The sequence below is a fragment of the Anas platyrhynchos genome, chromosome 2, assembly GCF_047663525.1.
Source record: "Anas platyrhynchos isolate ZD024472 breed Pekin duck chromosome 2, IASCAAS_PekinDuck_T2T, whole genome shotgun sequence".
NCBI classification, from domain to species: domain Eukaryota; kingdom Metazoa; phylum Chordata; class Aves; order Anseriformes; family Anatidae; genus Anas; species Anas platyrhynchos.
The window spans coordinates 23,075,911-23,091,991 of NC_092588.1; the positions used below are offsets into that span (position 1 = coordinate 23,075,911).

A 16,081-nucleotide genomic window follows, 5' to 3' on the forward strand; every position below is an offset into this window, starting at 1 on the left:
TTGATTGTTTTTCTCAGTAAAATCTCAGTCATTAATTTTACATTTCCATTTAAATTGGAATTTAGATATATTTTCAAGCCAGTAGAACAGGCAACTCCCTGTTCAAACATCAGAAGAGGGAAAATAATTATCTTTATGAAGCTATAAGTAAATTCATATTTATCTGCCAATAGAACATTGAAGAATTTGATTTTGCCAAGATTTTAATAGACCAGAGAATAAATAAGAATAAATATAATAGCTGAAGTGTCTTCTCTTGCAACAGGCATGGGTGTCCCTTCGAAATGTGGCACACAGCAGTCATCAAGCAATCATAACACAAATGTAATTCAAGTGATTTTCTATGGCAATTTAATTTTCTGTAATTGTAGTTATTAGAGAACATGGGTTTATCCATTTTTCTTCCATTTTCAGGATAAATCCTGTTGGTGCATTGAATTTTGAATGCAAGGATGAGTTTGCTGATGATTTGTTATTGATCTCTTACTGACACTTATTTTTCCTGAGTGCAAATAACAACAGAAATAAGGTACATGTCAATTTTAACATATTTTTCAAAGACAGCTCAACCAAATTAGTTGTAAGACAAAGTAATATAATGTTCGTAGCAGTAAATTTCTTAGCTTCATTGAACATACATGTATTTATGTAACTGCAGGGAGATTTTGAATTTCTAATCATGCTAACACATAAGCCAGATCTTTTAAATTTCACAGTAAACAAACCCATACTCCAGTCTATATCTAAACTCCATATTAAATAGAATCATAGAATTGTTCAGGTTGGAAGAGACCTCTAAAATTATTTGGTCCAACCTTTAACCTAGTACTGAAATCCACCACTAAACCATGCCACTAAGTTCTACATCTACACTTTTCTCGAAGACCTCCAGGGACAGTGACTCAACCACTACCCTGGGCAGCCTGTTTCAATGCCACACAATCCTTGCAGTGAAAAAATTTCTCCTAATACCCAAGCTAAGCCTCCCCTGTCTCAACTTGAGTCCAATTTTCCTCATGTTATCAGTCGGTGCTTGGGAGAAGAGCCTGAACGCCACCTCACTACAACCTCCTTTAAAGTAATTGTAAAATACAGTAAGGTCTCCCCTGAGCCTCTTTTTCTCCAAGCTAAACAACCCCAGTTCCCTCAGCTGCTCCTCAAAAGACTTGTTCTCTAGACCCTTCACCAGCTTTCTTGTCCTTCTGTGGACATGCCCCAGCACATCAATGTCCTTCTTGTGCTGAGGGGCCCAAAACTGAACACAGTACTCGAGGTGCGGCCTCACCAGAGCCGAGTACAAAGGGACAATCACTTCCCTAGTCCTAGTGGCCACACTATTCCTGGCACAAGCCAGGATGTTGTTGGCCTTCTTGGCCACCTGAGCACACTCCTGGCTCATATTCAGCCAGATACTGACCAACACCCCCAGATCCTTTTCCTCTGCACATCTTTCCAGCCATTCTACCCTAGCCTGGAGTGTTGGATGGGGTTGTTGTGCCCCAAGTGCAGGATTTGGCACTTGGTCCTGTTGAACCTCATACAGTTGGTCTGAATAAAGTACCAAATATTTTTGGTAATGCCGTGTCTAGCAATTGAAAACTTAATAACTTTAAAAATAATCTTGGGTGCAGCATAAAGATAAGAGGCGTTACTTATACCTTGTATATAGCACAGGGGATATTAGGAAATAATAGCTGGCACCTGATCTCTAGATTTTAGAAATATCAGGACATATTTAAACCTTGTTACATTAAAATGTAGCTATTATGCCTAGTCCCATACTTAAGTTCAGATTTTTACTTCCATTTGTATGGATTGCTATTCTTTTAGCTAGTGCTAGTGACAAGTATATATAAAAAAAAAAATCCCTGAATACAAGAATCTGCCCTACAGCAAGGACCTACGGCTCTGCTGGAATTCAGGAAGCAGGTTTGATTCTAAAAGTTATACATTTCTTTTGAAGTAGAGGGCAGAGATTGACCCACATTTTTTCAGAAACTTGTAGTCTGTAATTGAAAAGCACGTTGGGGTAAAGGGCCTTGCCAAAAGAAGTTTCCTATCATCAAACCCGTCGTTTCATACATAAATACACTTGAGTGTTGAGGGAATGTTATACAATTCAGCAGACAGCAGTGACCTATCAAAACATTTCAAATTTTTATGAGGCTTTTTCAAGAATCCTAAACTCTCAAAGGTCCTCAGCACTCAACTTTCTAAGCCCTATTCTTCCACACTTTGTTTTCAAACCATTTTTTTCCAATTGTGTTGAGTTCACTTTTTAAAAATTATGTGAAAAAGAATTTTTGATGATCTCTTTCAGCCTATGCATCAAAAGAAAAAAAATCTTTTTCAGTCCTCAGATTGTGGGGTGAAGGGAAGGAAAAACAATCTTTTGTTTCAAAATGGAAGAGGATGAATATTTAACTCTACAAACTCTGTTGTTCCTTGCTGAAGCTTAACACTGAGCATAAGAAAGAAGGGCTGCTCAGTAGTACATCAGCTCCTCCATCACATCCCTAAGTGCAGGGCACTGGCAGGCGTCCATGGAGTTAGTCAGGGAAAGATGTGCAAGAGGTGGAGAGTTACTGCATCACCTGGAGGTAAAGGAACTCATCCTTGTTGGAGAGAAGCCGTCAGAAATGGCTTTGCATGAGGCTTGCCTCCATCCCAAGTAATGAGTTCAAAAACCAGGCTGTTAGTGACTCTCCCTTCCTGCCTCTCTGGCAGGGCCTGAGAAACTCTTCTCCAGTGGCATTGCTCCTGAGCCTTTCTGTACTCCTGAACCAGAATTTTGTGGTGAAGAAGATGGTTAGTGGAGAAATTCCCACACAGCACTTTCTACAGGACCTGACCTAACATCATTCCATTGAACTTATAAGGAATGAACAACATATACGTTGTAGCTGAAAGCAACAGATTCTGGCTATGTTCACATGAAGAGAATGTAAATACTGGGGAAGGAAGACAAGTCCAATGGTCAGGGCGCTAGCCAGGGACACGCAGCCTTTCTCAAAACCTGCCTGTGCTGTAGCTATCTTGTAAGATCAAGATAAGCAAAGTTAAACTGAACTCAATGCAAGCATATGCCATATGTAAAACAGGGTAAATGGGCTTCCTTTCCCCACAGAAACACTCACAAGAAATTTAAAGATGAGGAGGCAGCTTAGATTACTTTGGTAATTAAACACATAATTTTATAGTGAACACAAAAGTACTGAGATAAGTTCTCATAGCCATGCATGTGTGAAAACCAAAGTCTTCTGCCTTGTAAAGGAAGCAGTGGAGCATGTGTTTTTAACACAGGATTTAAAAAGCCTTGGTAAATTTAGTTTCCTTGATAGCTCAGCTGACATTCTCCCACTGCTGAGCCTGCCAGTGCTGTGGTTTGTGTAGTTAGCAATGGTTGAAGATGGGTTACAATGACCTACAGGCTGAACAAAAGAGCTATCAAAATTATTTCACATAAAACTCCTGCTTTTACTCAAAGTAGATTCCTGTAAATAAAGTATGTGAAAAAATACACATATATGTCTTAGCTTTCAATAAACCCGTATTTTTATACTTAAATTTCCTGATTACCAGTTCTGATTGTAGCCTGTAAAACTTCCTATGCTTCTCTTAGAACTACAGATGCTGAAAACAAGTGATCATGTGAGAATTACAGCTTTCACATGAAAGCAGTTTTCTAGCCCTTGAATCCACACAGGAGTCCCTCATTCTCATGGTTTTAAGTTGTTGATCTAATGTCTCAGCATGTGGAGACCACCCACACTTCTGGAAAACCTGAGGAAGGCAGTCCTGAAATTTTAGATGATCCCAAGAACCACGATCATGCAGCTGCCATTCAGTTATATAAATTATGTAAAGATCAAATTTACATAAACTCGTTCCATAAACCAGTGGTGTCACCCACGGACTGATTTGGCACACTGCCCTCAGTGTGGGTCAGCTCCACAGACATCACTGCAAGCAGAACTAGCTCTTTCCATGTTGCTTTTTGTTTTGTTGTCTCCTTACTTTACAAAACCATTGTGCGCTGGGAGATGAATCACTGAACCTGTGTTGCTTTTTACATCCTCTCTGTGATGGTGCAAAGCACTACACTGAGTGATGAGTGCCCTAAATCACAGCTTCTATAGCTAAATTCACATTTCACAGCAGGTGTAGAGCATGGCATCTCTGGGTCCTAATCAGTTCCTGAACTGATCACAGTTCCAGCTGTGGCATCCCATGGTGTGGCCTTCCAGGCTAAATGACCCATTTCATCCCACACAACTGTGGGGGCTTTGCCATCTCACGTCTTAACATGAGATTATCACACAGCTGGAGAGTTCAGGGCTGGGGGCATTCCTGGGCCCATGAGATCAGCTGTAGTTTATGCCTAACACAGATTCTTTAGCAGACTGTGCATAAAATAAAACCAGTACTTTTTGCAACAACAGCACCCCAAGTCAGTAAAACTCAAGTCTAAACATAACCAGCAGATGAGGACCCTCAAAGAAATGAAGATGGCTAAATAAGGAATCAGAAATTAATAGAAAATAGAGATATTAGCACAATATTAGACAAACATTTTCTCTGTGGTCTAACGTCCTTACCGCAGTGTCATTGGTGGTAATGTACACCAACACATCAGAGTTGTTCCTGCCGTTAATGTATCGGTAACAGTTCCACACGCAGCTTATCAAGTAACCCTGCAAAGAGAAGGCAGTTATCATTATGTGCAGCAGATAAGCCATACAAAATTTCCTGCCGTAGGTTTGTGCAAATTCGTGAACCTGGACTGGTTGAGAGCTTTGGCTTAACATTGAGAACAGAAGGGGAGCATAAATACTTCAAGCTCCATGAAAACAAATAAACAAGCTAATTACTAGGAAAAAAATATGTATGATTATCAAACTTTCTTTTGCTAAGAAAGTTCAGCCTCCTATCTTTTTGTTCTGTGCCTTTATGAAAAGCCATAACATAAAGGAACCTTTCCACGACACCTTGTAAATTTTGTGCTCGCCTCAGTCTTGTGATAGAAGGAACAAAGGAGTAGAAAGAGCAGGCAGAGTAGTGCGGAGTGACTCATGCTCTTCAGGGCTCTGTACACAAACCAGGGTATTTGAAAAAATAAATACTAATATAAATATGAATATGAGCCTGGGAGAAGCTTGGGACAGTCACTTTGCTTGCTGCAGTGACTATAAGTTTGTGCAGGGATTCTGTAAGTGATCCGATACCTTTTAACCCCTCTTTTACTTAAATGAGCAGGTCATATATGCAAGCTTTCCTTCTCATGCCTCTCTAAATACAGAGAGATGTGAGTTCAGTCAGACACCTCGCTGCTCTGCATAGGATGTTGCACACCAGCAGGGGTGAGGTTTACAATGTAAAATGAAGCATACAAGTCAGATCATGACAAAACAGAGAAGGTGTTGCAGATGCAGAATGCCTCAGGTACAATAGAAAAAATAAACAGAAACTCGGTCTAGATTCCTCCGTGGTAAGGCTGTTTAAGTGTTATCACAGAGTGGCAGTGGTCTTCAGAAAGCTGAAGCAAACCCCAGTAGAAAGAGCACAAGCAAGCTGGTGACTGAAATATCATCAAGAAAATTACAGGAACCCCTCCGTGTCCTGTGGTTGGAAGCCTAGCTGGTGACTATGTGATGACTCCATTCATCACATGCATGGTTTCAATACTCCTTTTCACTTCATCTGAGATTAAATCAACGTATTCCATATGACCGGAATAGTCTGTGGTCTTCCTATTCTTGCCTGACCAGAGAAAACTGCCAGTGTACAAGTTTTTACTGAAATCTGAAATTACTTCTATCCTTTTAATCCTTATTGCAAATATATATTTTTTTTTTCAGTATAAAGGAAAAAAAAATGTTATTGCAGCAATATTCGTACCGCAGGACCATAAACTTCTCAGTGATTTTTTTTCCTGGAGCTCACTTGGCTCCAGATAGCAAAGAGCTAGGAGTCTGCCTGGCAAAGAGCTAGGAGTCTGCACTTCTTTTATAACTGGTTAGGCAAAATGCTCACATCTCCTCTGCCAGCAGGAGAGGTTCCAGTCTGGCCAGCAGCAAGGAGCAAAGTGACTGGATGGAAGACAGGAGGCAAGAACACATGGAGGAGCAGGACTCAGATCCTCAGCATGCCACTGACAAGGCTGGTGGGACTAAGCAGCTCCCTGTGGAGCTTTCTGCTTCCCACACAGCCACACACGACAGTGATGAGGTGAACAACATGATTTGATAGCACCCAGATTATATTTTTACTCAGCGGGCTCTGCAAAGCAGTCCTTCCACAAACCTACTGTGTGCAAATTGAACTGCCAGCGCTGATTGGATTTGCATGTGTATCTCTCGGAGTGAGTCATATTTTTGTGACTCACTTGCACTGATGACCTTCCAAAAGCCTCTTATCCTCTTCAGCTGCCCTGTGCTTCCTCTCTCCCCAGAGCTGTCACACAGGAGCTGTGTTTCTCAGGACACCACATGACTCACAGATTGCTTGCCTGCAGATCAGGAAGAGCGGTTTTTTTTTCCTACCCAAGCCAAGCTGGCTGAAATCCAGTAAGTTTTCTTCCTCTTCTTAATGACAGATCCTGGATGACATGGAGGTGTCACGGGCTTTGACAATACTTTCTACTACCAAATGGGGAGGATGACAGAAGTCTGGAGCGAGCTGAGTGCTAAGGGCAGGGCAGGCTGGCTCTGCACCCCGAGCCGTGGGCTATGTGAACCTGACACAGGTTACTGGAACCAGTGTAGAGGCGTGTAAGTGAAGAACTACATCTTCTTTTTCTTTTTCCCAGAATTGAGTAACAGTGACACTGTTGTTAATAATAAATGGTAATAAGTAGCTGAGTAGCTTTTGACACTCAGATGCCAGGCACTGAGAAAGGTGTGAGCCTGCACAGAGCAAAGTACTGAATGCAGGACGCTCTTTTGGGGACACAGACCATCTTCATAAGAAACCCGTGCACAGCAAGGCCACCTGTTTGCAAACCAATCTTTATGCTCATCTGTTCAAATTCAAAATGAGGGAAGCCCCGTTTCAGATAAAGCAGCCTTGTCAGGGAGAAGCTACCTGATTTATCTTTGAATTCTCTCCTTCTGCTACGTGTGCTGAATAAACCCCATTTTAACCCCACGATGTGCACACACAGCCTCTCTGCCTCCCAGCCCACCTGGATACATGAGCTGTTTCTCAGAGGGGTGGTCTGCTCCAGCCCCCTGGGGTGAAGAGGCCTCCAGTCAGCACACACCTTAGAGTTGGCGATAGTCGGCCCTTTGTAAAAGCCCAATGCACCCTGAGAGGTATTTTCGCACAGCACAACACAGGCTGCTGACAGACTCCTTTTGGGGCAGCAGCCCCCATTCCAGAGGAGCACGGTGATGCCACCACCACTTGGAGGATGAGGACGCCAGAAGGGCTGAGCAGGGAAACAGGCACCGCACCTCTTCCTGCCAGCTTTCAGTCCCTCCATTTGTATGGTGACAAATGACACTAGCTCAAAAGGAACTGAAACTGTCAAAACTTTATAAATCTGTCTCTGACAGTGTTTTTTTTTTTGTTTTTTTTTGTTTTTTTTTTTCCCATACAGATGTTTAGCTGCACGAGATTTCTGCTCAAGCTGCAATATATATGAAGACTTCAGAGCAATGCTAACGCCAGAGTGGTTGGCTACGTGTATTTCACACATAGTGCTGCAGGAGGGGGCACACTGGGCTGCTGTACTGATCAAATCTGCAATTAAATCCATCTTACCAGCACATTTGAATGTGCATCTTGTGAGTATAAGAAGGCTCATATGGCTTAGCCCTGCTGGGAGCATCCGCTGGGCTGAGACACTGGGTCTGTCCTGGTGAGCACAAAACGGGGTGAGCACCACCTTATCCCATCTGCTGAGCACCACCAGAAATGGTCCTGTTCCTGTTCTGAGGCCTCAACCTCAGAGTAACTGTGACAGCAGTTGGGGCTCGCCAGAGGAAAGCAAGGCTCCGTTCCCCAAAGCAGCTGCGGAGAAGGGCACGATTCAAAAGCCACCACGTTGACTTTGTGCCATTTGAAGTGCTGAGTACATTCAGTTATGCTGCTGGGTGTCCTTCCTCAGCCAGATAGGAAACACCTATGTTTCATGGTATGTAGCCCTGGTTCAGCTTCTAGACAAACAGGGTAAGCGATATAACACATTTTGGTCTACTCTGAAAAAGACTCTCACTTGGCATGAAGTATCTGTCCATGCATCCATCCATCCACCTGAAATATCTATTAGCTGCTTGGGATCCAAGTGCATCCTGAGGGCTATAAAGACAAGTGCTGGTGTATGGTTGGCTTTCATTCATTCTTACTGCCCTCCTTTGTCCCCTGCTTTTCACAGTCTCATGTACAAAGCACAGTACCTCCGTCTGACACATCCGTATTTCAATTTCTGCTCAATAGTGTTTTCATTTGCATGTAGCTGCACCCACAATAAAAGGGTCCTGATGCCAAATGTTTCTGACAAATTATGTGATTCTGTTTCATGTTTCCGACCAGATGAACGCAGCTTTTCCTACTGTAGCTTTTCCTAGGCTACAATGTTTTGGTTTCCCTCTATTCCAGAGGGAGAGGGAGCTCAGGCATATTTTTATGCACAGCACCTTTTCGGTATATAAACCTGGTGCCATCTGTTAAGTCTATCAGTGATAAAGTGTGATGCGTGTCATAGCGTCCAGCTTTCTTTTCATGTAGCAGACTCCAAAAATCTGCATAGCAGCTCTTCTGGAAACACAAGAAATCCAAATTAAAACGCTAACTGGAATTTAGCATGTGTTTCTGTGTGAGTCATATTTTTGTGACTCATTTGCACAATAATGTGTTGCTAGAATGAACATTAAGAAAAGCAATAGTCTGTAATAACCCTGGCTGTAAAGAACTCGAATGAATACAAGAATGGAACATTAACTAATACTTCAATCTAACTAGTCACATATATTCTTGGAAAAATATGGGTAGCAGCTTTAAAATAGAATGATTATTTTGCACTATTAATTTCTGAGATTTCTTTTTTTATGTAGTAAGTATTTTTTGCCACTCCGATTTTTGTTCCATTTATTTTATAAACTTGAGACATCTTTGTCATACTTCTTCAATGAAACACCTGACCTACCTGGGATAAAAGCAAGGTGATGTTTGCATCCAAGAGATTTAAAAAGCATGTTGCTTGTGTCACCTGGCAGACCTACACATTTATTATATTCAAAGGTGAAAAAAAAAACACCACAAACCTCTATTGCTGTGAACATATAAATGGACAAAGCCAGAAGGCTAGATTATATTTCTAAATCAAAAAAAAAAAAAAAAAAAAAGAAAAAGAGTATCACTTCCAACTGCACCTTAAAATATCTTATCTTTTCCTTCCAATTTAGAAACAGCTTCTATAATCTAATAACTAATCCACCTTTTTTTTGGTCACAATAACCTTCCCTGTTTGTGCTGTATAGAAGCAACATCCTGTCCTGGCTCTTCAGGATGTCTCTAACCTAATGTGTAGCTGCTCTGCAGAGGAAGAGCAAGAGCTATTCTGACACCAAACCAACAGCAATTAAATAATTACTCCCCGTTTCCTTTTTCTGCTCCATGTGACAGTCCTCTGTGCTGGCACTCCCAGGAGGGTCTGCTTGGATCTATTTAACTTCTCCTTGTATGAGAGCTCTTCCATCCTTCAGATCACTTTCCTTCTGTGTCTGCTGGTTCTGTAGCTCTACAGCATTCTTTTTGAGATAGGACACCCAGAAGTGAATGTGTGCTTCAAGATGCCAGTGTGTGGCAGACATCAGAAATGGCACAGAAACCCTTAGACTTCTTTTTTTCTTTCTTTTATTTTTTTTTCCTATTTATTTCTTTATTTCAGGTTTTATATATATGATATTTTATTAAAATCTAATATTCTTATTATTTGATTTAATTGTTTGACCAGAACTGAGAAGTAAACTAGTACTTCCATGGACCTGTGCTATTACATCTACAAGACTCCTTTTCAGGTGCTCATGCTTAGTTCAGAGTTGTCTGCAGTGTCTGTGAAACAGGATTGTATTTTCTCTCTGCCCATCAATTAGAATATATCACCATTGGGTTTCTCTACTGTTTTATTGCTCAGTAACTCAGAGACATGAGACCTTTCTACAAAGCCTTCTCAGCTAATTGCTTCCCTATTCTGGGTGACGTTGCAAAAAATGTTGTCGCTAGATCTTCATTCCCTTTGTCGCTAGATCTTCATTCCCTTCCCCAGATCTTTTGTGAATGGACAGCATGGGGTTTTTTTGTAAAAATTTATTTACCTTTATCCTTGTCCTGGTTTCAGTTAGAACAGAGTTAATTTTCTTCCTAGTAGCTGGTAGAATGCTATGTTTTGGCTTAGGATGAGAAGGGTGCTGATGACACCCCGATGTTTTAATTGTTGCAGAGCAGTGCTTATACCAAGCCAAGGACATCTCAGCCTTTTGCTCTGTCCTGCCAACGGGCAGGCTGGGGGTGCAGTAAGAGCTGGGAGGGGACAGACCCAGGACAGGTGACCCAAACTAGCCAAAGGGGTATTCCATACCATCTGACGTCATGCTAAACAATATATAGGGGTGGCTAGCCGGGGGGAGGGGGCCGGACTGCTCGGGGTTAGGCTGGGCATCGGTCAGCGGGTGGTGAGCAATTGCATTGTGCATCACTTGTTTGTACACATTATTAGTAGTAGTACTATTATCATCATTGCTATTATTATTGTTATTATTTTTTTTTGTTATTATTATTTTCCTGTCTTATTAAACTGTCTTTATCTCAACTCACGGGCTTCACTTTCCGTTTCTCTCCCCCATCCCAGAGAGGGAGGGGGGAGGGTGAGCGAACAGCTGTGTGGTGTTAAGCTGCCGGCCAGGTTAAAACACAACAATCCTCTATTTCCCAGCTACAATGTACAAGAAGACCTTTGCTCTTGTCCCTACACTTCTCAGGGGGTGTTTGTTTTTGTTTTCGTTTTTTTCCACAATACCTACCACTTTGCTTTGTGCAGCTGTCAGACTGCCTGGTCAGTAGCTCCCTATGTGTATTCTGGGGCCAGGACTCCCAGAGGGAGCATTTCACCCATGACCAGAAGTAGATGGTATACAAGTAATGGACTTACCTTAAAAGCCAAAATGATGCTTATGAAAAGGAGTATAATCACAACCAGACATGTGGGGTTCACAGACATGATCTCTTCCTTGTAGGGAAAATTGCTGGGCTGCACAAGCAAAAATAAGCAAAACACTGCAAGTTAATCTCACGAGTCATTTAAGAGCCACTCAATTAGTGCAGTCTATAATTAATAGCTTAAAAAACTTGCTGTGATCTACTAAATTGGGAGCTCTCTGCACCAATAACCAATTTCAGTAAATTTGTCTGGAACATGTGCTACAAAGGCTCAGCCTGCCAAATGTTCCCCAGAGGGCCGAGGGGTTTGCTTTTGCTCTATATGTGTGGTGGGTTTTCTTTCCCTTTGTGCATGCTGGTTTTGTAACAGACACAGATTGACAAGGGGCATCCCTCTGGGGGCTTTGCAGCAGGAAACGTGCCTTCTTGGGCAAAGGCAGGAAAATTCTGGTCCTGTGAAGTGGTCGCTATCTTACAAGATACAGTACTCTAGCCATGGCTGCCAATGACCAGTGGTAGCTCCTTCCAAGAATCAAAGAGGAAAAGTCCAGACAGCACGATCCTTTCACCTAAATATTTGATTAAAAGACATTGGCTGTATTCAAATCCATCTTCTTTTGGCTACATTTGGACTAGTTCTCCCAGGGCCACTTGTTAGTGCTGCTGTTCCCCAAGGCTTGGGCCTTCCAGGGGAGCAAAGTCATGACTGAATCTGAATGTGCTCCAGGCCCTTCTGTTTTCTTGTATGTGAAATCGAGGTGACAACGTTCATCTTTTTAGAGCAGCGATTTAGGATTGTGGGACACTTCAGGATCAGTGGCTTGAAAACAACCTCTAAAAATGTTTTGCTATATCTAGTATCGCTTAAAAAACACCCTTTAAAATGAATTGTTTTGAAACATGGCAGCACCAGGGTTCCTGTTCCAGATGGAAGAAACCATTCTTTGCAGACAGAGCTGCTCTTCACACACGATAGCTCCACTGCAGCAGCAGCAGCTCACTATAACTGCATGCATTAGCTCCTTCCACGTACAACCCCCTTTTTCCTTACAGGTCTAATTACTTAAGCAGGCCAGCTCTGAATCCCTGTCAGGACAATTAAACAGCCCAAGCTACAACTGTACTCTTGGCAACAGTGGTGAAAACCCAGCGTAACCCCTTGATGCCCCTTACACCAGAAGTCTGAGCAGTGCTTCAGGAAATTCTCCTTTTGGACAGCCGCTGGCGAGAACAGCTCTTAATGTAGTGCTTCCATGAACTGTTCGGGGTGGTTAACATCAGCTGCAGCTGTAGCCGATGCAGATAACGGTTACATAAGCACATTTTCCGCTTCTTGACAGCAACGTTTCTGTTAATGTACTGAATTTCATGGCTGAGGTTTTTATCGTGTTATCTTCTTTGTCGACGCACAGCTTTTGTAGGAAACCAACTTGCTATAATTTAACGAGTTACTTCTTTTTTTTTTTTTTTTTTTCACACAAGGTTATTGCTAAATATAGTGGATACGGTCACTCAGAGACCAAGAAAGCAAGAGTGTATGCCAAGAAAAGATGCATTGCAAAGCAAAATCAAACCCCTTATATACAGAACATTTAAGTACTACGACCACAGCCCCACCCTACTGCTTGCAGGAGTGAGGCCATTGGCTTGGTTAGAAAGCCCAGTCAGTTAGGGTCAGTCCCAGTAAAACTGCCCAAATAGGTTATCTTTTAGTACTGATCTACCATTAAAAACTAGTCAAACCAATTCATGAGTGTAATAGGAACTTCCTAGCTTGGTTTTGGGGAACCAATCGCTAGTCAAAGACTAGACAACAGTATGCTGGGGTTTTGGTCATAACCTGATGGCCTGTTTCCAAACATCAAAGCAACTGGGATTTGCATGGGGGCAAGAGGAGGGTGGGAAAATGACCAAGGAAGTTCCTGCAACCTTGAAGAGCAGGAACATCTGTTGGAGCCAAGAGACCTGGCCAAGTCTGGGAGCAGCACATCCCTTACGTCAGCAGTACTTCAAGTGAAAGGGCCTCATCAGCACTGAAAGCAACAAGCTGGGAGAGTACGTGAGGAGCACATTCTGTGGTTTCTGTCCTCCACGCTCAGGTTTTGGAGTTTCCTTCCTAGAGAGATGTGAGGTGGGAGCAAGCCCCATGTGGTGGCTGTCCCCACCAAGTGGTGCCTGGGAGATCTTAGCATGCTGTGTGAAAACCAAAGCAGGCCCCTCCTGGGGCTTCCCTGCTTGCTGTGTGGGACAAAAGGCTTCTGAAGCTGTGATGGATGGCCCAGGGCTGTGGGTCAACGTGGAAGAAGTTCACTTTGTTTGGTAACCAGGCTGGTTGCACCTGCCAGCCAGAAGATATTTAATGCTGGCTTGCCCAGGCTGGCCAACAAGCCGCCTGATCTTGACTCACAACTACAAACACCCTCAGTGCAGTAGGAAAAACAGTTTATGAAACCTTCATTTTGCAGAGAAGCAGGAAAAAATTACGGGAAGTGTCTTGGCTGCCCATTGCAGGTACTGCTGCGGAGTTGGTCTGTGCTGGGAAAGTCTCCTTCATTCCCACCGTAACCAAGTGCCAAGAGTGGCTCAAATGAACCAAACACCCATTGCCCTCTGCTGATGCAAAAAGTGATGAGCTCAAACACTGATGTGGCTGTACAAAGTGGGAAGAGACAAATTCTGTTCCCGTGCAAGGGGTTTGTCACCCATGGGGGAAACCAGGAGCTGGAAGCCTGCCGCAGGGATGGTCCTGAACACCAGGGTCAGGCCAAAGGTTTGGCAAACGCACGAGTGCCATAACTTCTGGGAAAAGCTCAGCGTCAAATGTTGTGCAAGGTCTGATGAGGCTCAGACAGAAATATGGCTGGGTGGGAAAAAATCCAGCCCGTCACTGGAAATGCAGGAGGGATTTTGCGGGAAGATGTTGTGAAATTTCATGCACAGACAAGAAGTACTTGTAGTGGTGTGGCACTGGCATGCTGAAGTCTTAATTAAAGTGTCATTCATAACCTTGTCGTGGACACTGAGTGCACTGCATGCATGGTAATATGCCCTTAAATTTTCAATTAAAAATAATTACTGCTTATATGTAGCAAAGCTCTATTAGAGACTTCAAAAGAATCTTAATCTTGCATGGTAAGTATATAGTACTGACATTGTACAAATGCACAACAACAGAAAGCCCAAGCCTGAAGCTCCTTCTTGTTCCCTCTTGTACAACCACCCGTGCTTTCCTTCCTCTGGGACCACAAAATAATCCACTTCATATGATGGTGTGGGTTCTTGTTCAACAGTTACAATACTCTGAAATTAGATCTTACAGAATTGAAATAAAACAGGAATGCATCTGTAGAATTTTTAAAACCCTGCTAGGAAGTTAATTGTACTTCTTTGGAATTATGAAATGTCATTAAAATGTCAGAAAGAATATTCGCTTTTTAAGCTTTAGTTTATAGGAATCAGTTTTTTAGTTTTAATCTTTTACATTCTCTAGACCTCACCTCTAGGACTGGCACAGCGCGACTGGCACAACGAGCTGGTAGACAGCAGCATCGCAGCTATTTAATATACTTAGAAATTTTCTTTAGATGACCTGAGAAAGCTCTGTACTTTGACAAAAAAAAAAAACAGTATTGCGTAACTCAGTTGCAGACTAGCCTGTTCTGCACCTCTGGTTCAATTCATTATGTATACTGTTATCAGATGACAGAAGATGAAGTGTTTAATTTTAAGGTTTTAGAAAGCACATACATCAAAGTGTTATTTGGGGTAAAGAAATCAAATGCGGTTTAGGTCAAACTACTTCAGACCCCTGCTGCTCCAAGAACCAAGAAGATTTTTTTTTTTATACATGCAACATTTGCTCTATGTGAAGATTTTTTTTTCCCTAGTGACAGTGATAATGACCAAGACGTTCAACATAACCTTCAGAAAGTTTTATGACACGTCATCTCCCTGCAACGTTTCAAATGACAGATTTGTAACATCTACTTACTTTACATGACCCTTTGTGCTGAGATGCTCTTGCAGTGTATGGGATTTTAGGGACACATCTGTGTGCAGCTGGGTACTAAATGGCAATGCAAAGTTTCTAAAGACACTTAGCAACTCTGAAAGAAGCAGTCAGCGTAGGCTGACGTTACAAAACAGCTTGTGAACACCATGCTCAGTGTTTTGGAGTTGCAACACTTTTAGCTAGGGCTCTGCCTATCCTATTGATAGAATCCTATTTGCCTAAAAGTACTTAGAGGGTTTTATAGCAGCTTGCAACTCACCATTGGCGGACTTAAATCTGCCAGATCTGCACCAAACTGAATAGATAAAATAATTCCAGGTACTAGCATAGAGAAGTAGAAGTGATTAAAAATATTGGGTTTTGACCTTTTGGTAAGGAAATCATATTCTTCTGTGACTGCCAAATACATTCCATTACCTGAGGTATATGCTCTTCCAGATATTCAATAATGAATTTGAAGAATGTTTGGGATTTTTCATTTCCCTTATGGAGCTGTTCTCCCTAAAACACCAAACCCCATATTTAAAGCAGTTTTAGAAGCACAAAAACTGAGAATGCCAGGAAGAAACACAATTCACTCCCTTACTTTCTGCCTTGCTTGGCAGGCCCCCTGCAAAGGGAATGAGGGCAAGATGTCCCTAGGGCTGATTTATAAATCATCAGGAGCAATCACACCCAATTGGCATGACTCATATCTCACCTGTGGGGACACGGGTATTAACTGCAATCTTGTTCTTAATGTGGTATTTATCATATCTACCATGAACATCATTTAAAGGTAAGGGAACACGTCCATGGGCGCAAGCCTGCATAGCAGTACCTGGGCTGTATGGCTACATTGGTGATATTATTGTTAAAAACTGGAGAAGTTTATTTTTAGTTTCATCTTGTTCTGCCCCTAAATCCTTT

General features: G+C 42.2%; 1 protein-coding gene across 1 annotated transcript in view; it reads right to left on the minus strand.

The window, feature by feature from the left end:
- LAPTM4B (lysosomal protein transmembrane 4 beta) overlaps window positions 1-16,081 on the minus strand; it is a 60,532-nt gene that overhangs the window by 16,582 nt on the left and 27,869 nt on the right. The window contains exons 5-6 of the mRNA XM_072034443.1: window positions 11,153-11,251; window positions 4,599-4,694 (exon numbers count right to left, since the gene is read on the minus strand). Coding sequence (XP_071890544.1) covers window positions 4,599-4,694; window positions 11,153-11,251 — 195 coding nt within the window. The remainder of the gene's footprint in view (window positions 1-4,598; window positions 4,695-11,152; window positions 11,252-16,081) is intronic.